Source organism: Strongylocentrotus purpuratus, unplaced genomic scaffold (assembly GCF_000002235.5).
Source record: "Strongylocentrotus purpuratus isolate Spur 01 unplaced genomic scaffold, Spur_5.0 spur5_scaffold_13, whole genome shotgun sequence".
Lineage (NCBI taxonomy): Eukaryota > Metazoa > Echinodermata > Echinoidea > Camarodonta > Strongylocentrotidae > Strongylocentrotus > Strongylocentrotus purpuratus.
The window spans coordinates 6,297,273-6,320,468 of record NW_022145598.1 but is presented as its reverse complement, the minus strand read 5'-3'; the positions used below and the strand labels follow the sequence as shown (position 1 = coordinate 6,320,468).

Below are 23,196 nucleotides of genomic sequence, written 5' to 3'. Positions count from 1 at the left end.
AAAGGTCCTGCGCGTATTCAATGAGCTCGATGATATAAGATAAGGAAATGTGGAGCGTATAACACTTTACGTCATCATAACAAATTTTTAAAAAAAACCGTGCTTTTGCCGCGTCATATCTGAACGAGGCTTAAGCTAGGGTCACATCTCAGAGCGGAGACCGACCGATTTGAAGCCTGCTCGGTCGCCGCTGGAATGTATGCATCGCCCACGATTTTTGGAGAAGTCGAGCAGGCTGTAGATCCCCAGCGATGCCTGGACGGTGCCCTGTCGATTTCCCGTCGGTCACCGGTCGATTTAAGGGTCAAAACTGGGCAAAATCGGGGAGCTTCTCCGCGCGGCGTCCCGACAGTGACCGACTGATGACCGACCGATTCCCGCGCAGTCTCCCATCGGCCACCTGCTGATGTTAAAGAAATTGCCCGGCGGCCGGCCAGTGATCAGCGGGGCATCTGCGGGTGTCTCGTAGGCCAAAATACGCTCGGTGCCCGGGCGGCAACGCCGTCGAGCGATTTAGGTCATAAATAGAAGCCGCTAGGTGTAAGGCTGCCGAGCTGGCGCTGCCCGGACGCCTACCGAATTTTGAACTCGCCACCCAGTGACCAACTGATCTCCCAGCGGCGATCGGGCGGCGACCGGGCAGCCTTTGACCTAGCGGCTTCGATTTTTGACCTAAATCGCTCGACGGCGATTGCTCGAGCGTATTTTGGGCGGCGAGTGCAAAGTGAGCAAGCGCTGCCCGACTTTAAACTACGCGCTGAAACTTCAGCGGGGACGGGCGCTGCCCCGGCGGCTGCCTATTGGTGCCCGGGCGAATTGGCTAAAAACTAGCCACCCGGCCGCCAAGCAGGCTCTTTTGGGGGTTTGTGACCATAGCTTAAAGGCCAGTTACCAACAAAGTGCCGGTGGCTGACACCGTCTTTAATACGCAAGCTTAAAACAACATGTGTGTGAAGGGCATAGGCCTTATGTCGTCACTAGTAGTGATCATCAAAGATTAGATATGCTTAATATTTGAATACATTTGGAACCAAGCATTTTGATTATTATCGTCATCTGTTAACCAGAGTCTATAGTCTTTCACTAGAATGGATGTAACCCAATTGGATTTCCTCTGGTCTGCTTCTACAATCAACAGCGTTTTTTCGGCGTGTCATTTCTGCGTTGCGTTTCTTGCATTTTTATTTTATGCAAGAGTCCCTCGGTCCAGCTTCTAGAGTCTGTCATAAAAGGTCTGAATTCACAAAGATTTAATTTTATACCACGGACAAAAACATGGTTTAAACGTCCAATGTGGATTAATAAGAGTATACAAGCGTAAATTGCTCGCTCATTGGACAAGAGAACGCGCTGGTTTACGCTCATGAATGTTTGAACCGTGGTCTGGATGGTGTATCATGAGTCTCGTTTTTTTGCTTCAAGTCATTGAGAAGTCATAATATCAGCAAGACACTTCATTCTCCGTGTACGATTCATAGATCTCATTATCCACCATTTCCATGTCATCACCAGCAGCAATGGTTGTAGATGTCACGTCATCTATTGGACCGCTGCTTTCTTCGGATGGAATGATAGTAGAAAGTGTCCCTTCTTCACCTGTCGATGATGCATGGCTTTGTCCTACAGTACGACCTGTTCGATCGACTAACGGCCCACCGTGAGCGGCCATCGTTGACGATGTGTGTGCTGGTCGACCGGACACAAGAGGCGTACGGGCATCATGTCGACGTTGAGCTGGACTACGAGCCCCACCGTCGCCGTTAGGATCAGGGAATAGACTATAATAAAAATGCTCGCTTATTTCACTCATTGGACGCATAGTTGATGCACTCGTATCTAGGAGAATAGTTGACATTGTTCGGTCATGTGACACATCTGGATGCGCAGGAGTGGTTGATCTACTACTTAACTCGTGACGTAACATTTCTATCTCTGCAACAGAGAGATGTTGGCTTAGTGTACGTATCCTTCTCATATGTACTGCATGTAGAAGGTTTTTGAGTTCTCGAACGATAGGAAAAGTTCTACTTTCTCTTCTAGTTGGTAGTCTAGGTCTTTGTTCTGAGAGTGAGCTAGCCCTGGTGAAGCTAGCTAGTGAGATACGATCACCATTCTTTGATGCTAGGTCATGACGATCCGACATAGTTAGAAGCTCAGCAGCTGTTCCTGATGAAGATGCACGACTACCATCGAAGTTAAGCGTCATATAACCTTCCCTTTCATTACCATGACGCTCCACATCTCTGTTATAGTAGGATGGTCCATGGTAGACGATGTGTGATGGGTAATGGTTTTTCCTGTAATACGATAGAAAAGGGCAGAAAATTAGGATTATGTCTATTTCTTGTTTCCTTTAAAATAACATCTTCTCCTTCAAAGAAATATGCTCTTCCTAAATACTCCTCAAGTAATACTCCTAACTCTCAAACGCTAACATTACTTCGCGTGTACTCTTTATACGAGGACGGTAATGGTTTACTCTAGAACGACCTTTTTCTCGCAGACTATATTTATTCTATCATTTCATGAGTTGTCATATTTATAGACTTAATGTAGAAAATGCTCAGCTAAGTAGGCCAGTTCTTAATATTCCTTGAATTATTAAATGATAAACGATATTATAAGAAAGTAAGATATTAGAGTGTCACTTCCTGTTTGGAAACAAAATCCGCTAATCGTTGATATCAGTCATTAAAGGTCCTTTGACTCCGAAACCATACGTTTGGTTTTTATAGACATCAAACGATTATTAAAATATTAAAGCACCCAGCAGAATAAAACGGGTAACATATACTAAATGCAAATTATGGGGGGGGGGGATATGACCCTAGGATTCTACGTTTGGATATATATATATATATATATATATATATATATATATATATATATATTGTAGAAATCTGTGTCATAACATTCAACTTCATGATGAAACTCAACTGTATTGTTATGTTTCTATATAATATATTTTCGCTAACGAATACAGGACTATAATTATCTGGAGGATGTTAGAAGGTTCTTGTGTGATAAGATCTTTGTCGATGCGGAAGGGATGTTCGAAGACGGCCGAGGGCAATACTTCAGCCCTCTCCCACCCTGCCTGGCCTATGATATATCCTGTGTTTCTGACAGGTCTGTGGATGGTAAGGGGGTAGCGATGAACCCCTCTGAAAGCTACCCGCTCTCGGTCACACATCCTGGGTGAGGATGCAGATCTAAATCCTACCCTTAACTCGACCTCTAGACAGGCAACCAGGCACTTCTTCCAACTTCATAATTGCATTATATAGGTTATGGCACGCGTTATGACACGCTAGGCAACTACATTGTTATTATTCTCCTCCTTTAATCTCTTCTTCATAGAGGTGTTGTGGACGAGTGGATAAGTCGCCGGACTGTGGATCACAAGGTCCGTGGTTCAAGTCCCGCCGCAGCATTAATGTCCTTTGGCAAGAAATTGATCTACATTTGCCACTCTCCACCCAGGTGTTAAATGGGTACCCGGTAGGATGCGAAAGCTAATGTGGTTAGATAGATTAGCAAGTGTGCGCATATAAAAATGACGCCTGGCTGGAATGCTCCCCAGGGAGTGGAGAATGTGCATACATTGTGTGCGGGTAAGCCTGAATCCAATGACCGGGGTAATAATATACTTATCTGTAAAGCGCTTTGTGAGTGCCTTCGGTCCTGAAAAGCGCTATATAAAAACGAGCTATTATTATTATTTATTATTCTTCTATCTATCATACACTAGCCCATTTCATTTTTTTGTTCTATTGATTCATTCATTTATTCATTTATTCATGTTTTTTTTTTTGGGGGGGGGGAGGTGGGGGTTGGGGTTGTGGGACACAGTCGAAGCGTACCTCTCCCATTTCTGAAACCAAAGTGATATCATTTTAGAACACAAATCCAAAAAACGTGCATCCTCTTTTCAGGTGATGATTTATTTTGTTTGTTGGCAATTTGTAAGGTATGTTTGCTTCTCTTGTACAAAATTCTGGCTCTGCGTTTGCATTTTATTTCCCATGTTCAACTTTCCTTCTGATCCCATTGCAAAATGAACTAACACTTGCACATTTTTCTTAACAGAGAATTAGTACCTACCTTCGCTGATTGCAGACTTTGTAATGGATTATAACGGTGACAAGCAGCATGAGACAGGTAGCAGCGAAAAGCGCAACAGCTACGGTGACTAGACTTACTGGAAGGAAAGATAAAATGAAGGTTACGATAAAACAAGGGCACATAATGTCTAGTTTTGAATGAAATATACGCCTATCTTTAGTTAAGAAATCGAAAACATGGCCAGAGAATTCTAGCATAGCAAATCACCATACATATGTTGGCATTCTCGATAATGATACAGTTTACCATTGTTATAATCAGGAATTGTCAATTAACTAATTTATAAACACGTATACTGCTTCCATATCTCCATACAGTGAATGTCGCCATCTATTGTTCAGTAAACTATAGTTTTTATCTTTTTTATGTCGAAGATAAGTTTAAAGGAAACCAAAACCTTCATACTAAGTTACTTTTATTGTAAAGTTTAAAAGATTTGAATAAAATCAGTGAAAATTTGAACAAAATCGGGCAAGGAATAAGGAAGTAAGAGCTTTTTGAAATGACTAGTCACTAGAGGGCGGTATTCAATTTGATGACATCATCTGTGAACAGCTCTCCATGCCTTTTGTACATCAAATTTCACAATTGTTTTTGTTTTCTTCGTATTTATTTGTGTTCTTGATCCGACTTCATAACATGTGAAGTAGAATATCATTTTGCATTTTATATCTTGCTTTCGGGGGAGTACATTATCTCAATCACAAGAAAGAAGGAAAAACATGAAATTTGATGTACAAAAGGCATGGAGAGTTGTTCACAGATGATGTCATCAAATTGAATACCGCCCTCTAGTGACTAGTCATTTCAAAAAGCTCTTACTTCCTTATTCCTTGCCCGATTTTGTTCAAATTGTCACTGATATTTTTCAAATATCTTAAACTTTTCAATAAAAGTAACTTAGTATGAAGGTTTTGGTTTCCTTTAAGATCAGTTTAATAAATCTATATAATTCTTATAACCTTGAACTTCCAGGATGGTATAAATATCCACATTGTAGTTATTTTAGTTTTAAATTAGTAGCTTTCCGGAATGGTATTCCAAGGAATCCAAGGAATAGTTATATTGTTTCACGTAGCACTTACTCCTGGAGCCCTCCTTTATCTTATTTACATAATGATCCAAACTTCAAAAGAGTTTCATAACAAAATAACCTAAGACAATGCCAAAAGGTGTGTACGTTATCTTTTGAAATTTTCCAACATGGCAATGACGTATTACATGAACCAGACATTATGTGTTATGGAATAAACTAAAAGACATTGAAATTCCCCGTTGATTTCTTGAAAGTCTTTGCGATCGGATTTTTAGTACAATGTGCATTGCATGGACTTGTTTAAAATATTATATCTTATCTGTATTCCAAATGTTTGTTAGGATATGTGTCCAAAAGTGAATTCAGAATCAAATCAAAGCGATCAAATTAAATCAGATCAAATAAAATCACATGAAATCATATCAAATTATATCAAATCAAATCGAATCAAATCAAATCGAATTAAATCAAATCAAATCAAATCAAATCAAATCAAATCGAATCAAATCGAATCAAAACGAATCGAATCAAATCAAATCAAATCAAATCAAATCAAATCAAATCAAATCAAATCGAATTGAATTGAATTGAAGCAAATCAAATCAAATCTAATCAAATCAAGATAAACTTACACGCTATGTCTGGATCTACATCCTCAGTTCCTGGTCCTATTGGTGGATGTTCACCGTTAGGATAGAGTGTGATACCACCTGTTGAAGCCCCGTTGGAGCTCCGAGGGGTAAAACCACCTGGTTCGGTACCCTTAGGATTCATCGGTTTACCTGCTGTAGGCTTGGCTAGAGGATGATACAACAAAGAAGGAGAATAAATGAGATGAAGACGAGTACTGCTTATACATTCTCATTATGAACAAAAAAAGGAGTTATAGGGGTAATCCGAAATGGGCTTGATTTCGCCACAAATTAGGTTTTAGAGATGCAATTGAGTTTTATGTGGAGTGTTACCATTAACGATCGGTCCGACCATACATATGTCTCTCCTTTGTCTAGACCTCGTTTAAATCCTGTGCCAAATTAGTCAAACAGATATTCTTTATTATCGGTATAAAATATCACAATTAGAGATATAGAGAGATAGAGAGACAGTGAGTGAGAGAGAGAAATATATAGATAGAGAGATAGAGACACAGTGAGTTAGAGAGAGAATGTAACTGGTAGAAGGGGTGGGATGAGGAACGGGTGAGAGAGATCGCAGAGTACAGAAGTGGTCTTTTATCTTTAAGCATCCATACTCTCAGTCTGGACTGTACATTTTCCCATTCTTACCAAGTTCGTGACCGCCATCAAAACTTTGCTTTACCTTCCTTACCTACCAACATGAGCGTCTTGTTTTCTTCAATGTTCTTAGTGAAACACCGGGTACACCTCTCGCTAAATTTAGATTATGACTTCCCTACAGGTGCATGTTCCTTTTCCTCCTTCTGATTTACGTTTTTTTGATTTCCCCCACTCACCCTGACTCATGTGATAGTATCTGCTGGGGATCCCAAAATTAAGCAATTCACTGTACCCGTGTGTATTAGCCTGCAGTAGGCATGAGCGGCTCTCAATGTTGTCTGCAATACAATACCGAAGTTACCATGGATTCGTCCTTGTAGAGGTAGTCATGAACTTGATACTAGTTTATGCACAGTCCAGAGAGTATACACACGAAATCATTCAACATCCTCTCCCAGATCCCCCCCCCCCCCCAGCCCCCGCCCCCGCCCCCGCCCCGCCCCGCCCCGCCTTTCCTATCAAAACACCTTTGCGCACTCTCATAAACGGAATTCATGAAAAACAATGCAGATTGCAATGTATTCAAGCGCTTATTATCAAAAGGATTATACCCGTTTTTCTCAACATTTTGACCCAACTTGCCAATAAACAGATACTAATGATTCTAATAATATTCTGGGTTATTGTTATGTCGCCTAATTCATCAACAATATCTCTAAGCGTATTTACAGAAAATGAAGTGCAAGATACATACTGCCATGGTAACAACAGAAATATGAAGTCTGGGGCTCTGGGATATAAATGCGTAATGTTACTATATTTGGCTAGACCTCGCATGAGTGTACATTAAAGATAAACTTTAGTACTGGTAATGCGATTGCATTGTGAAAGAAAAGGTGTGGAAAGGATCAGAAACAGTTGATCATGTAGCATGTAAGTATTGGTGAGCACTGCAAGGTTCTGGAGTCATCAAAATCATAATAAATTTGACCGAGTCTTGGTAAAGTAACAAGCACTCACATAGAAAGCTATATATGGGACAACACACATGGTGTCGGGGCTAGTACTACCTTGATTTCCTTGTATTTCTATGCTCATTACTCAGCCAGTATACATTTCTTCCAAAATTGTTTGGCACATGTCATTTATTTGTAATCTTGAACATTCAGTGTAAGTTTCGTTTGATTCTGTGAGAATTATTTTTTTTTTTTTTACCTGTACTGGAGTTTATCTTTAAGCACAAGTTTGAAACACGCTTACTCGTATGTAAATATAATGACAGGTGATTTTGAACATGAAGTTACTTTTTTAGGGGGATAGCTCAGTGATCGAGCGTTTTCTTTTTTAACCAGGGTCCCAGGTTCGAAATCATGTTAATGCGCTTTTGCAAAAGGGAACTTAATTTGCTAAGTAAATCGGGCATGTCGGAGAGGACATTTGAAAGCCATAGTTCCAATGACTGCCTCTTTTCTTGCATAAGCATATAATTTAATTGCACTCTTCGTGTTCTTAGCAGTCCGATTTTATTAATGATATTATAGTTTAGAGTAATATCCCTTTCCATATGCAAAGTGTCTTCACGATTTTTAGGGGGAAGAACAAAAATCAATGATCAAATTGAATGTATTTCGTTTTTTTTAATTTGTTGGTGTCTACGCGTAAGCCATGCAGAAGCAAATCAGGTTGTGCTAGCCAAAAATTGAAGAAGAAATGTATATTTCTCTTTCGATGTCTAGTTTAACCGTTATGTAGGACATTACTAGATTTTATCTCAAACAAACCATGTGCCAAACGCTTTCGATGACAATATGAGCAATACGGGCCAACCTCATAATGTGTGACTCATTAATTCAAAATATACAAGGACGGTGCAGCTTAAGTAATTTATTAAGGGGCAACCTCTCTCGACATTTTAAAGTTGCTACGATTACATAGCACTTTTTAGTTTCTCCTATCCTTGAACTAGAAATGATAGCACGTTACACTACACATATTTTTTTAAGAGTATTCCTGTGGATGCAGCCCCTCAATCCATAAAGATCGTAAACATCGAGAAATGAACCTAGTGCTATTTCAATAGCTGTTGGCCATTAAATAATTTACAACCTAACACGCGATCATATTTCGAAATTTCACAGTTATTTCACAAAACCAACTATACTTGCTTTGTTAGACACTTATATCTGTGACTTTAGTAGGACTAGGAGTAATAGTAAGAACGCTTGTAGAAGCAGTAGTAGTAGTAATAGTAGTAGTAGTAGTAGTAGTAGTAGTAGTAGTAGTAGTAGTAGTAGTAGTAGAAGTAGTAGTAGAAGTAGTAGTAGTAGTAGTAGTAGTAGGAGTAGTAGTAGTAGTAGTAGTAGTAGTAGTAGTAGTAGTAGTAGTAGTAGTAGTAATAGTAGTACTAGTAGTAGTAGTAGTAGTAGGAGTAGTAGTAGTAGTAGTACTAGTAGAAGTAGTAGTAGTAGTAGTAGTACTAGTAGAAGTAGTAGTAGTAGTAGTAGTAGTAGTAGTAGTAGTAGTAGTAGAAGTAGTAGTAGTAGGAATAGTAGTAGTAGTAGTCGTCGTATTCGTAGTAATACAAAATACAGGAAAAGCCACGGAGCAACTCGAAATAAAATTGTATTGTTGTAGACATAACTATCAGAAGCCTATATTGTGTGATTGTCTATATCAAAATGGGTTTTTGTGTGTCTACTTCACAATGCCTTCCAATCAACTATGGAAACTGCATAGAAAAGTTCAGGGTTTCACGAAAAAGTCACCCGTAACCCATTGGAATGTGTAGATTATTTTTTAACACGTATTTCCAAGGGGGTATCAGTGAGCTTGAACTTCTTACTGTTTTATGAAACAATGCCCAGGTCCTTAAGGAAAATAATGACGTGCCAATTGTATTTGTTTATAGGCAACACGAATGCATTCATGCTGTATTCTGCCAAGTATATTTCATATGAATTTTATTGCCTGAAAGTAGGAACAGATTGAAATTCTTGTACTACTATCAGAGGTACCATCTGATCATCGTGTGAGGAATTTCCTTCTTTCCTGTCCTTTGAGAATATAGTTCAGAGAGAGATAGAGAGAGAGAGAGAGAGAGAAGTAAAGGAAGGGAAAGGGAGGGGAGTAATCGGGGGGGGGGGAGGGGGGAGTGTGCCACTTCTTCGCGATGTCTCACCCCCCCCCCCATCATTCCCTAATTTCTATTTTAACAATAAATAATCATTTTGTAATTGTTTCTACATAGACCTACCAGGTAGGTCTATGGTTTCTATAGGGCATTAAACTCATCTTTTCGTCTTACATAGTAATTGAGAATGCTGGTAATTTCATACTAAAAGATAATTGATCATTGAAATTGCAAATATAGAAATATCAATTGATATACTGTATATTACACTACAGATAAGCATGATAGGTGGGGAAACACATTATACTCTCTCCCTCCTCCATCATCTTTCTCCCCATCTCTCTCTCTCTCTCTCTCTCTCTCTCTCTCTCTCGCTCTCTCTCTCCCTCTCTCTCTCTCTCTCTCACAGGCTTAGTCTAAACTGTGTAGACCAATCTGGAGATTGTCATATATTTCATACCGAGAAATCTCTTGTAAAATATTATAGATGTTTTAAAACATAATAATTACAAGGGCAACCTCCCACTATCATGTTTTGAGATTTGGTGTATTTCCAAATGTACCAAAAATAAGGATGATTAATGTTGCCGTATAATATTTACATACATGTATAAATCCTAGATAAATATATTCTTTATCAAACAATGCGGCCAATCGAAACACGAAATGATTTGTTTGTGTCTGTGTTTTGCTTTGTTAGTATTTTGTTTTGTTTGTTTGTTTGTTTGTTTTGGAAACAATATGAGAGATTTTCGTATTGGCGTGGTTCTCTTTAAAGGCCCACTGCACTACTTGTAGCTGCTTGCGCCCTCTATATAACAAACCATGCCTAATCGGTGACCATTTGTCCCCCATGATCCTCTTTTTCTTATGTTAACTGAGAGCTGAGTTGATGAGATAACCACCTGTCCAGTAACCTTGCAGGGCAGTCTAATCCCTCCTGTTAATTATGGCAGATACGCTTTATGAAGTTTTTGTTTAAAGGTAAAGACCAGTAATGGTCATGCGATTGCATTGTGAAAGAAACGTTGTGGAATCGATCAGAAAAGGTTGATCATCTAGCATCTAGCATCTGCAAGGTTCTGGAATCATCAAAATGATAAGAAATTTGGCCCATTCTTCGTAAAGTTACAAGCACTATACACAGAAAGATGTATATGGGACTACCCTATCTCTCTCACCAGACCATGAGAGAAATAAATTTACCAAATATATGAATTAGTAGGCGGTTTCCCGGCAAATTTTTTATCATCATGTATTAGTCAAAACATATTCTTTCACATGATTGGTAATGAGAGCTTCCATTTCATTTTTTGAAATTGGGGCGTTGCCAATACTGGTCTTTACCTTTAACGATGATGAAAGAACAAGTTGAGAAAGGAAATTGTGTTTCTAAGGTTGATTTGTTTTGATGGGAGGGTAAATGAACATGGGTAAACAGGCAATATCAGGGCTATCTACCCTAAACCGTTACTTAGGCTAAACATGTAATAATAATAATAATAATCCGGTTTTTTATATAGCGCTCAATACACCGATCCAACGATGTACCTAGGCGCTTTACAGATTTATTATTACCCCGGTCATCGGATTCAGGCTTACCCGCACACAATGTGTGCACATTTTCCACTCCCTGGGGAGCATTCCAGCCAGTCGCCATTTTACAGGCGCACACTTGCTCGTTCAACCACATGAACGTTCGCATCCTACCGGGTACCCATTTAACACCTGGGTGGAGAGTAGCAAATGCAGGTAAATGTCTTGCCAAAGGATATTAGTGCCGTGTCGTATGGTAACGTAATACCATAACCTATGTACTTATGTAGTTATCTTTTTGACATTGAACTTAGTAGAAATAGTGATTGATCAATTTGGGTCCAGCTGATTGAATTTCATGGATGTTTCTTTCAAGAACACATAGTAACGAACTATTCAAGTCATGTACAAAAGTGGCGTACTCAGAGACTGATAAACAGGGGGGGGGGACGCGTACAAACCGTAGAAAATATTGTTTTTGAAGTTCTCGAGGTCTCTTCCATTTTCTTGTTGGCCTGTAAAACTCCATAGGCGGATGTTTATTCGTTATATATGGAAAAAGATCTTTGAATGGGAAAACCAACGTCGCAATGTAAGTATTTTGTCAGGCAATTTTTGTAATGATCCGTTAAAATGTATATTTGTTAGAAATTTGGGAACTTTAAGTAGAGTATTATACTTACTGGTGTTGAACCGATCTGTAACGTCGACGTCATCAATAGCTAGGTCGCTGTCTTTAGCACCTATCACACCCTCGAAAATGATCTGGGAAAATGAAAAACAAGTTATAATAACGATTATTATTATTATCATTATTAGTCATTATTTAGTCTTCTTCATCAACTAGCAGGTGTAATTGTAAGAAAGGAAAACAGTTCAACGTTAAAACAGGAAAACAATCAATCCAAATAGCAATCGATCAAACTACAAATGGCTTTAGTTGTAATAACAACATGAGGCGGGTGTCTTGCACTTAGGATAAGTAGAGTAGAATTACATACTTTGAAGTAGTTAATATTTTATAAGATGCAAACCCAAAATAGGTTAAGTTTTAAAGATTGGAATTCTGTTCATGACATGCTCCAATTCAAATGAATACCCAACTTAATCCATTAACCATGATTTGCAGTTATCGCTAGGTGCAAAGTGATATATTGGATTATGGGCTCCTATATAGAAATTGGAGTAACGTTTATTAATTTGATTATCACTTTGAGAAATGCATGAGTAATAGCGGCATGATATGGTCAATGGCCGAAGTAAAGGTACGTGTACTCTTCATCTCTTGCGAACAACCCAGTGATTATGATATCCTAGTATAGACATGGTATAGATATACGATATGACAGGTGTGAGATCTGACCTGTCTATAAGCTAATCGTTCAAGGTAGTTAGAGACTGACACGCTTCATGTAATGTGTAGTACGTGACTATATTCTGTAAACAACGAATCCGATTGAACAGAAGGGTGTTCAATCAATATATTGTCATTAAAAGCTCTGCGTTGAGGTATGTACTATGATATAATTTCAGTTTACAATCCATGTGAAAAACAGATCAGAGCTACAAGGCAGAATTGGAGCGAAAGCTTGACGTCTTGATAGCCCATACACCGTAAGACATTAATGGGTTCCTGAAAAGGTAAAAGTGAATTCACCATATACATGTAATAAAGCTAATTACCTACATAATTCAATAGTACGTGTATGTATCCATGAATGGAACTAATGTTACTACACTCCTTAAACCTACAATTCTCAACACACATGCACTCACCCAGGTTACTAATAGCAAATTTCTCGGTATTATAATTGATGACCGTCTGGCATGGAAATCCCATGTTACATAATTATGTTAGATGGTGTCACGTAACACCGGTGTCATTAATAAAATTAAACATTTCTTCCCACAGCCCACCCTCTACTCTTGTCATATCCAATTTTAATTATGGATTACTGGCATGGGGCCACTCTATCAAACAAAACCTCAATAAACTCGTACTACTACAAAAAAAGGCTAATGAGAATTATATGCCACAAAAGCTATCGTTCTCATACTAACACTCTCTTTTATGATACGAAGGTCCTACAAACGGATGAAGTATATTTGTATAATCTCGACTGTTTTATGTACCATTTGGAGAAAAGGGAATCAGTTACCAGAAAACTTGTTGCAAATCTTTAGGAAAACAATGAAGTACACAAGTACCCCACTAGACAATCAGGTCAATTTCATCTACCACAGACCTGAACCGTCACTGCTCAAAAGACTGTTATATAATTATACCGGACCACAGCTATGGAACTCATTAAATGATATTACACCAGCTCCTACCAGTTTTTAATTTAAAAATAGACTTAAACAATACCTTCTAGATAGAAACAGTTATTAAAACGACAGCATGTACACAGAAAACAGCTTTTGGAACAATTATTTAAAAAAAGAAAAGAAATATAAACCAATTAGTAACATAAGCTCAAAACATTGCAAAAGTAACCGTAATGTCCCGTTCTTCATGCTTCATCTTCCATTCTCTCTTCCTCTCTCTCTCTCTCTCTCTCTCTCTCTCTCTCTCTCTCTCTCTCTCTCTCTCTCTCTCTCTTCTGCTAGGAAGTTTATCATTTGTTATTATTTCCATTATTTCCATTATATGTAATTTGTTTGTGCAGACACCAGTGTTAAAAACAAAATTTGTGTTTTGTAGCGTGGGGGGAGGGGGAGGGTGTAGGATTACCTTAGCATTTGTATACATATATTTGTTAACTATATTACAGAGCACGTGCAACTCTTTTTATTCTCAAGGGGACTATAAAATACAAGCCATGCTTTTTTAATAGACTCCTTCACTATGTTTTATTACTGTGCCAATTAATTTAAACAATTTTATAATCATTTGTAAAATGTTCTGTTAATATTATGTTATTGAATTTGTATATATTTCATATTCATTTGATTATGTTATATCATGTGTGGAGAAACAAAAATAGACAGCCAATTTCACATAAATGCTGTTTGTTAAAGGTTATGTTGATACGCTTATGCGTTCTATGACATGCCTCTTTTTTCCGCATTTTAATATTCAATGTTCTATCCTTTCATAAAAGATGCACTCCAGAAATTATAATCAATTAGCAATTATATTATACAACAATGAATAACATTGATGTATATAGCACTTGTATTGGATATAGCCGGAGTATCATGATGAATGATTGTATTGATCACTGAATTGTGATTGTGGATCGCACGGTTCCCGGTTCGAGCCCCACCGCGGCTGTAATGTATTTAGGCAATACAATAATTATCTACATTGCCTCACTCCACCCAGGTGAGTTAATGGGTACCTGGTAGGAAGAAATACCTTGAATGTTTGAGCACCTTTTCATGGTAGCTCGGCTAAATGATTGCAAAGCCCCCCGGGGAGAATATTATTGATACTGGTGAGGCTACCCTGTGTAAACTAGATCATATATTTTTAATGTTATTATTTGTTTTATTTTTGTCATTATAATCTGTGTTCAATAGGTGAGGAGTATTTGTCTAAGTCGTGGGCCCGTATAGTTATAAAAGCTTACTATAAAACCTAGTTGGGAACTAAAATACTCTTTAGCTGTCACCTAGGCACTGGTAGATATTCACAAAGCCTTACGAATGTTTAGTTTGCAACTAGGCCCTATTCGTGAAGGCTCGTTACAGCTAAATGGTCCCTAGTAGTCAAATTTATCTATTTAGTTGTCAACTACATCGAAATTGTATTCCTAAAACCCGACTAAAGTAAGTCTAAATTTCTCCCCCAATCTAGAGTTAATGTAGAGTACATTTAAATAACTAGTTGGCAACTAGTCATCTCATCACCGACTATCAGAGGGGCAATGGTGGTCTGAACTTAATAGAAATGGTCGAGATTTGTCACGAAAAGGAAAGCGAGAGAGAATGTTTCAGGATAGAGGGAATCACATAGACATGCAGTGATGCAGAGTACCTTAGTGCTATAGATTTCCCTAGAAAGTTATCGTAATATCCATAATTTATATCTGGCTAATTTATCACTCGTTCCGTAATAAACATCATCTCAACTCAAGAGAAGATTTTTTTCTCTCCAGCCATTTTGACAATTATTTCGTTTTACCTCCCCACCCCCCCCCCCCCCTCCCCTCACAATCAAAAAGTGAACGCACTTTATCAATATTGTGCACAGTGCATTGATGTACTTGGACATTAGCCAGGGACCTACACAGCAAGAGATCCTGTAGGGTTACACGTATGGCGTCATTGACGTGTACTAAAGGAATATTACCCTAACATCACTAGCGCTCTTCTAATGAAGAAAAGACTTTCAATTTTAGTGTCAGTTTTATTTCCATTTCTAACAGAACAATCAATATAAACAATAATAATAAACAATCAATCGTGATGGACAAGCAAAATATGCAGATTATATCTTGCTAACGGGCAATGATGCTGCGGCTAAGATCTGAATCCGGGCCTTTCGATCTAAAGTTTATTTTACGTAAATTTTGACATCTTTTCAAGTACGTATTACAACAAATGATAAAATAAATAAGAGAGAAGAAGGCAGTGAACAAAGAAGTTTGAATATAGGAACGAGTTCATTGCAGTCGTAAGTGAAGTCGTATGTGATCTATAATGTACATATTCATTACAGGGGTATACTGAGATTAGATGACAATGATTCTCCGAAACAAAAGAAAAGGAATATTATTACGTCATATTGTGATTTATTTTCGTCAGATCAGTTCTTATTCTTACATCATTAATTGATCATGAACAATTCAGTGTTAATCGGATTATTTTTTTTTGTAATGCTTGACATTTCTTTAAAATTAATTAGAACCAGACGATCCCAGTTTCGTGTTCAATTTTGATGATTGTTCATTAAGGAGGCATCTGCTGAATTGCTTTCAAATCGAGGAATGAAATTTGTATTGGTATTTGTACTTCTTTTTTGTGATGTTGATTGTTATGATACAAAACTAGTATTATCATTATCATTAGTAGTAGTAGGTGTTTGGCGTCATACTCTTATACAAAAGTTATAAAGGGTTCCTAACGTGCAAAGGTGGTGACTCTCCTCTACACGGGGTCTCAATTTAACATCCTATCCGAGGGACGGATTGTTTTCACTGTATCATACATGCATAGCCAAGATAACCTCCGTCTATAAATCATGGGATGGGTACCTTAACACACAACGCTGGCTTCAGTCATCCGCTTGGGTGGGATTCGAACCCACGGCCTTTGGTTTGACAGGCAAACGCTTTAGCGACTGAAACAACTTTTATAATCATAAATAAGCCTACTTTGTATCAATAACTAGAATACAAAACATACGTGTAATGCGCGATTTAAAGGGCAAGGACGTTAAATTTACCCTATAAAATAATGAGATTTCAAATAACAGACATAAGCAAATCAATGGTAAAAGCAACTAATACTCACCCGCCAGAGAACTTTCCATATATCCATTTACCAAAATAAAGGCAATTAATATACCCTTGTCTCCACATAGTCTAATCAAATATCACCATAGGTTTTCCTCTAAGACGTAAGCTTTGCATTATATATTGCCGTTATGGTAGCCTATTCTTATGGTTTAAGAGGAAGGGAGTTAGTCGAGCCAATACACTAGAGACAGAGAGACGAACTCTTGAGTAAGGTAGCATGCGGTATGAAGCGAAGGGCACTGCGTTTACAGGAAACGACATGGCCTCTTATCGGGGAGAGGAAGAATATATCTTGCCGCTCCTAAAACCGTATTACTTCATCTCCTGCCAATACATGGCCAGGCTATAAATAAACTTGATCCAAAACGATGAGCTGATTTACAAGATTCATATGTTCCTCTTGGGCTTGAGATATTTGATTTGGGATTTCTCTTCAAATCCATTTTCAGGAAATATGGGTAATATCTCACAGTCAGGTGTTGATGACGTCACGCATATACTTTGATATCAGTTTCCTAGTTCTTATCTCTTGTATTTGAGTATCTTTCTAAATTGGGCGAAAAACGATGTGATGATGGATTTAACAATACAAATATATATATATATATATATAATATATATATATATATATATATATATATTATACAGTGCGTCCCAGAAAAAAAAAATGAGCAAGGAATGACAAAGTTCTGTTTGTTTAAAGTAGTGCTTGCATTTCCATAATTGTATTAAACGAATTCGTTTTCACTGGCTGCCTGCCGTATCAATAAACGTAATTAACAAAAAACTTAACTCCGTTTCGTTGACAATCAGCCGTAGACGAGAGTCTTCATGCATGGCTGATTGTCAACGAAACGGAGTTAAGTCTTTTGTCAAATCTGCTTTTTGCTACGGCAGGTACCCAGTGAAAACGAATTCGTTTGTTAAAATTATGAAAATGTAAGGACTACTTTAAACAAACAGAACTTTGTTATTCCTCGCTCATTTTTCCTGATTGAGGTGTCATATGAAAGGGCAGAAACTCAACTTTCTAGAAATGTGAATTTTTCTTCGAAATTCAGATACCGCCTGCCAAATGTCTTTTTGGTTTCCTTCCTTCAAATTGCTTTTAATCACTCATGCGTGAAATATGCATCATCTGAGTAGCATCAACTGAAAGAGGAGACTCTAAGCTTTCCAAATATGTATCATTCATTAATTATGGTTGTGATTAAGTTATGATAAAACATCACTACTTCTCGGTTTCGTTTTTTCTGGGATGCACTGTATATATATATATATATGGGGAGAAAATAGGAACCTTTTCTAAAACATTATTGTAGAGGAAATTCTTAAAATAGCACATTTTGTTTCATCAGTATTTTTGTTAGCATGGAGAATGAAGGTGGAAATGGCAAACCAATTTGTAATATACAGGATCTCGTTAAGGAACAGGGAAAATTGATTGATTGATTTTTATTCGACAAGCTTCCAACATACAATAATATACAATAATAACAGATCAAAAATAAGTCAGCTTGAACAGGATAACCCACGAAAGCTCGAGAGCTTATTTCCAGTGGGGTCTCTTACAGACATGTATAAAATTAATAAATTAAAATAGTAATAATTACAGACAGATAAGAAAATTAAAAGAACTACTTATTATAGATAATAATAATAATAACAACATTAAACTGATGATAAAAATGATACTAAGTACAAGAAGAAAAAGAAGAAGGAGAAGAAGAAAAAGAGGAGAAGGAAGAAGAGGAAAATAATGATGAATTTGTGGAATTTCTATAACGTACGAAAACATAAGTATATACAACATGAAAAAGTATGAACCGACAGAAGAATAAAAATTTCAATCATATAACATGTCATTCACTTCTCTTCTCTGACTGTCAAGTATTTGGTATTCCTTTAATTTCCTCTTAAAATGATCATAGTTTCCTATTTTTTTTACACCATTGGGAAGGGAATTCCAATGTTTTATGGCATTGTAATAAAACGAATTTCCAATACTACCTACTCTTTCTGGTAAGTTAAAGTTGAATCGGCTATTTCTTGTATTATAATCACGTACGTCAGTAACAATATCGAAGTTGGATCGAATATAACACGATTGTAGAAAAAGAATAGTTCCAAGAAAAACAGAAAGATTTAAGTTTAAGCTTTATACATAAAAATTACAAAGATTGAAAGAGTGATATGAGCCTTTACTTGAAAAACTAATATTTTTCATTTGAAACAGTAGCTATATAGTGAATGCTCAAATAATAATAATACTCAGTATTTATATAGCGCTTTATTACAATCACTAAGCGCTTCCAAACTTGGAGATTATTACCCCGGCTTTAGCTGTGCTGCCATTACTGCACTCTAGCATTTCAAAGAATTAATTCCTGCCAGTTACCCATTTACATCACCTGGGTTGAGTGTGGGAAATGTAGACCAATGCCTTGTCAATGGACATTAGGGCCGCGGGCGGGTCTCGAACCGTGGACCTTGTGATCGACAGTCCGGCGACTTAACCACTCGACCACGGCACCTCTACAAATGAAGAAAAGCGTTATGATTTCTTTTATTTCCCCCTAAACATATTGATTCACATTGGATGTTTTACATCTTAATTTTCGGCAGACATTGTGTCGAACATACTCACTCTGAAAGGTGAATCGCATGATATCCTGACAGTAGCCTTCACCCAGAAGTTGCCCAGATTAACTGATCTGCTCCACACCAGGTCTCGGTTACACCCATACACATTGATGGTCCCCTTGAAGTCGCTTGGTACAGGATCAAACATGTGGTAGTAGAAGGATAGTTCAGCGATTCCATCAGTGAGCTTGAGATGAGGGGTCATGATTCGAGCGTCACCACCGGTCGTGTTAGGAGGAGAGGCCAGTCTCGCGTAGTGTCCTGCAAGGGATGAGGAGTTAATAGAATCGTGCGTTTCTTTTGGTATGACGGTGTGTCGATTGGATAAAGAAATGCATGCCAGTAAATTCAATATCGAGAGGGTGATTTATGCTCACCATTTCTAATTCAGTGAACCCATGTACTGCAAGTCAGCTGTCAACTTTATTCTCATTATCTTCATTATCTTCGAGATGTGTTCAAAATGTCCACATTAAGAACTGAATTAGTGTGAAGCTACTTCAAAATGTGTTTTTAAGAGGATAGTTATTGTTGAAGGAGAGGTCCACCAGAACAGTTCAGTGAAAGTTTGAGCAAAATAAGAAAACTATGAATTTTGAAAGTTGCGATCAATCAAACACAAATGGGCCACTCTGTGACGTACTTTGCTAGGTGTCTTTCCAATTGCTCTATACTAAAAAATATCAGAACTTTATATTTTCCCGAGAGAAAATTTTGAATCAATATTTTCATAAATATTGCAGACATGTTTCTTTACAACCCCTGTATATGAAACAAATTTACTCCGTCATAAATAACTAAGAAAATGAGAGTTTATGAAATGTTCTGTACAAAGCAAATAAGTATGGACCTCGCAAGATACGTCAAAGTGTTGCCAATTTGTGTTTCAATGATGACAACTTGAGAAACCATAATTTTCCAATTTTTAATCGGATAATGCTCACTTTCACTTATTTTTGTATGTTTTTTTTCTGCTTTTACTCATTCCAGATAATTATCAGAGCGGACTGCCCCTGTAAGGTAGGCACTCGTTTATAATAAGGACATTCAACCAGTAGTTTTTTTAATGAGTATATTCTGAACTCTCTAAGACAAGAATACTATGAACCAGAAGTCTTAAGATGAAGGAAAAAATTACTAACGAATTACCAATAGATTCAAGATTTAGACGATGTTAACTAGCAGTTTAAGTTGCTGAGATTATAACCACTAGCTATACGATGAGGGTTTTGTTATCTATTAGTATTAGCTTTATGGTGTTAGGATGAAGATAGTCGTAATCATTCGCTTTAAGATGAGGATAATGTTAACCATAAGCCTTAATATGAGGGTTCTGTGAATGTTTTACTTCGAATCATCGAGTCATCGCGTCCGATGAGGTGGTCGTGTTACACGACCTTTCGTGAATCGAAAGCATGATCACGAGACCTTTCCTAGATTTGCTGTAGGGTTTTCAGAAAGTGTCGGGTAAATTAAACAAGACCATTTGTAGATGAGAGGGGTTCACTTCACATGCATTAGTCCCGAAATGTGGAGAATAAAGCAAGGGGCATGTTTTTACAAAGGGTCGGCTAACGTGACCACCCGACCCGACGCGATGACCAGGTGATTCGAAGTAAGCTGGGTACTGTTAATCATTAGCTTTAGGATGATGTTGGCGTTAGCAATTATCTTTGAATGAGGCACTGGTAGTATTAAGTTGAGCATAATCATGAGCTTAAATATCATAATGATAAGGGTTCTATAACATTTAGCTTCAAGATGAGGACACTGCAAACCCCTAACTTAAGAGATGAGGGTAGCGCTAACTATACTCATGGTTCTGTTATCCATTAGCTTTAAGTTGAGGGTACATGAAGAAAGGAAACTGCAGTTCAGGAAAAGGCAAACCACAATTTGACACACGCATCCCTAGGGGTAGGCGGGGAGGGATTAAAGCAGACACATGCATATGATTGATATAGAACACTGAACACTTTGTAGGCGTTATACACTCATACAGAGAAACCCAACATTGCAGAGGATGTACCACAATGCCCAAAAAGAAAACAACCAAAGTGACTATCTATTTATAGGTCCATGTACTGATATATGTGCTGTATACACTATACTTTCGTAGCTTAACCACAAGAAAAGTCCGTATCAATAGAATTCATTTCAACATCATTATTCGTAATCTTTGACAAATCACGTCAAATTGTATAGTATCCACCGATGAGATGAAAGGTTGTGTAAGTAGTAGTTGATTCAGTGCAACACGAAATGAATACAAGAATTATAAGCACAAAACTTCCTAGAACCTAATTTAAGAAAGACGATCCCATCCCATACTGTAACTTGTATTCATCTTTTAGTTTATTTGAACACCATACGGGCTATCATCTGCTCAATGCTTTTGATAAAATATGCTGACTTGGTGTTTAAAAAACCCAGCTCCTTTTGACTTTGCTCTCCTGGCTAATGCGAAGGTAAAGTCCAGGCAGTTCCATTGTAGTTTATGAGAGCACGAGTCCCCGCCCCGCCACCAGCGCAACCAAAAAGGTATTCCATTGTTGATTGTCCCAGTTTCTACTTATCAAAATGAAATCATTTACTCTTTATGTATTTTATTTCTTTGTTTTTCTTCTTCTTCTTTTCCTTTGCTCATCACCAATTTCGGAGACACAATAAGCCTCTGAAAATTGATTACCTCCGTTCTACTTCTGAGGAGGTTACTTGCTCGTCCGCGATTCATTTGACCTGTGACTTGTACCCATCCCCCCCCCCCCCCACATACACACACACACACCTTCAACAAACGAATTAAAAAGAATTCTGTATTTGCCAATGAGCAATATATAGGGCTGCACTAGAGAAGGAACTCGATAGAAATTCCCCGAAGATGATCAAGAAAAGAATTGATTGGTCATTGTGCGATAGTATACATCTATCAAGCACGTAATTCAGCCTGTGTATCCTGGCTTTCCTGTATAGCTGATGAGTGATAGGAGGTCATAGGATAATTATCACACGGCCGATCATCATTCAGTGCACTCTACCTCTTTTCATCTTTGATAAGTATTCAGTTTTGCAATATATTGATATTACCATGAGCTTTTGATGGTTATGATTAGAGTTTTTTCTCTCCAACTAGATTTCTATGATATCATATCCTGCGTATTTCATTCACTGGGCTAATTAAGTACTCCCCTCTCCATCTCTGTCTCTCTCTCTCTCTCTTTCTCCCTCCCTCTCTCTTTCTTCTCTCTCGCATTCTTCCTGCTATTTCTCCCACTATCCACACCCTATCTCCTCTGCAAGACAACTAAATGCATAAGCTACATATTGCACATGTTAAGTTAGATAATTATATTCCTTCATTGACTCATTGCCTTTGCCTATTCCATACCAAAATCTAATAATTGGATGTGTTTGCGTGAACGATTACTTCCAAATTAATTATCTCGCTGATGCTGACCTAGTATTGCCCTCGCGTCTAGAGTTGTGAAATGCAGACAGCAAATGAGTGAGGAAGGTTGAAAGGAAACATGGTTGTCATGGCAACACACATAATAACACATACGGGTGATGATGTACGATATGCGGAATGAGAACGCTACAGCACGATCAGTCATAATTATATGTTACAATGCTTTCTTCTCATTTTCCAAGTGCATGTGCATTTCTGTTGCTCATGGAAAAATCTCTAATTCTAGACAGATAAATAGAAAAGAGGAAGAATATATATATATATATATATATATATATATATATATATATATATATATATGTATATATTTATGTATTTATTTAAATATTATTTCATTTAATTATTCATTTGGTTATGAATCTATTTTTATTTTGTTTTATGTAGTTAATTAATTGTTTATGTATTTATTTGAAAAAGTAAACTTCGTCCACATTTTGCAAGGAAAACTGACATTGTTGACGCGATTCTATTATGTGTGTTGTTTTACACATAAATAACATACCAACGACACCATTTCAGAAAATACATTTTCGGCTTGTTATTTATTGTCTTTT

The 23,196-nt window shown here is 37.5% G+C and overlaps 1 protein-coding gene across 2 annotated transcripts in view; it reads right to left on the bottom strand.

The window, feature by feature from the left end:
• Positions 1–1,408: 1,408 nt before the first annotated feature.
• LOC754912 overlaps positions 1,409–23,196 on the bottom strand; it is a 45,763-nt gene continuing 23,975 nt past the window's right edge. For both annotated transcript variants that reach the window (XM_030982778.1, XM_030982779.1), the window contains 5 exons: positions 19,178–19,434; positions 11,749–11,830; positions 5,794–5,958; positions 4,105–4,201; positions 1,409–2,297 (listed from right to left, as the gene is read on the bottom strand). In XM_030982778.1, coding sequence (XP_030838638.1) covers positions 1,442–2,297; positions 4,105–4,201; positions 5,794–5,958; positions 11,749–11,830; positions 19,178–19,434 — 1,457 coding nt within the window. In that variant the 3' untranslated portion in view covers positions 1,409–1,441. The remainder of the gene's footprint in view (positions 2,298–4,104; positions 4,202–5,793; positions 5,959–11,748; positions 11,831–19,177; positions 19,435–23,196) is intronic.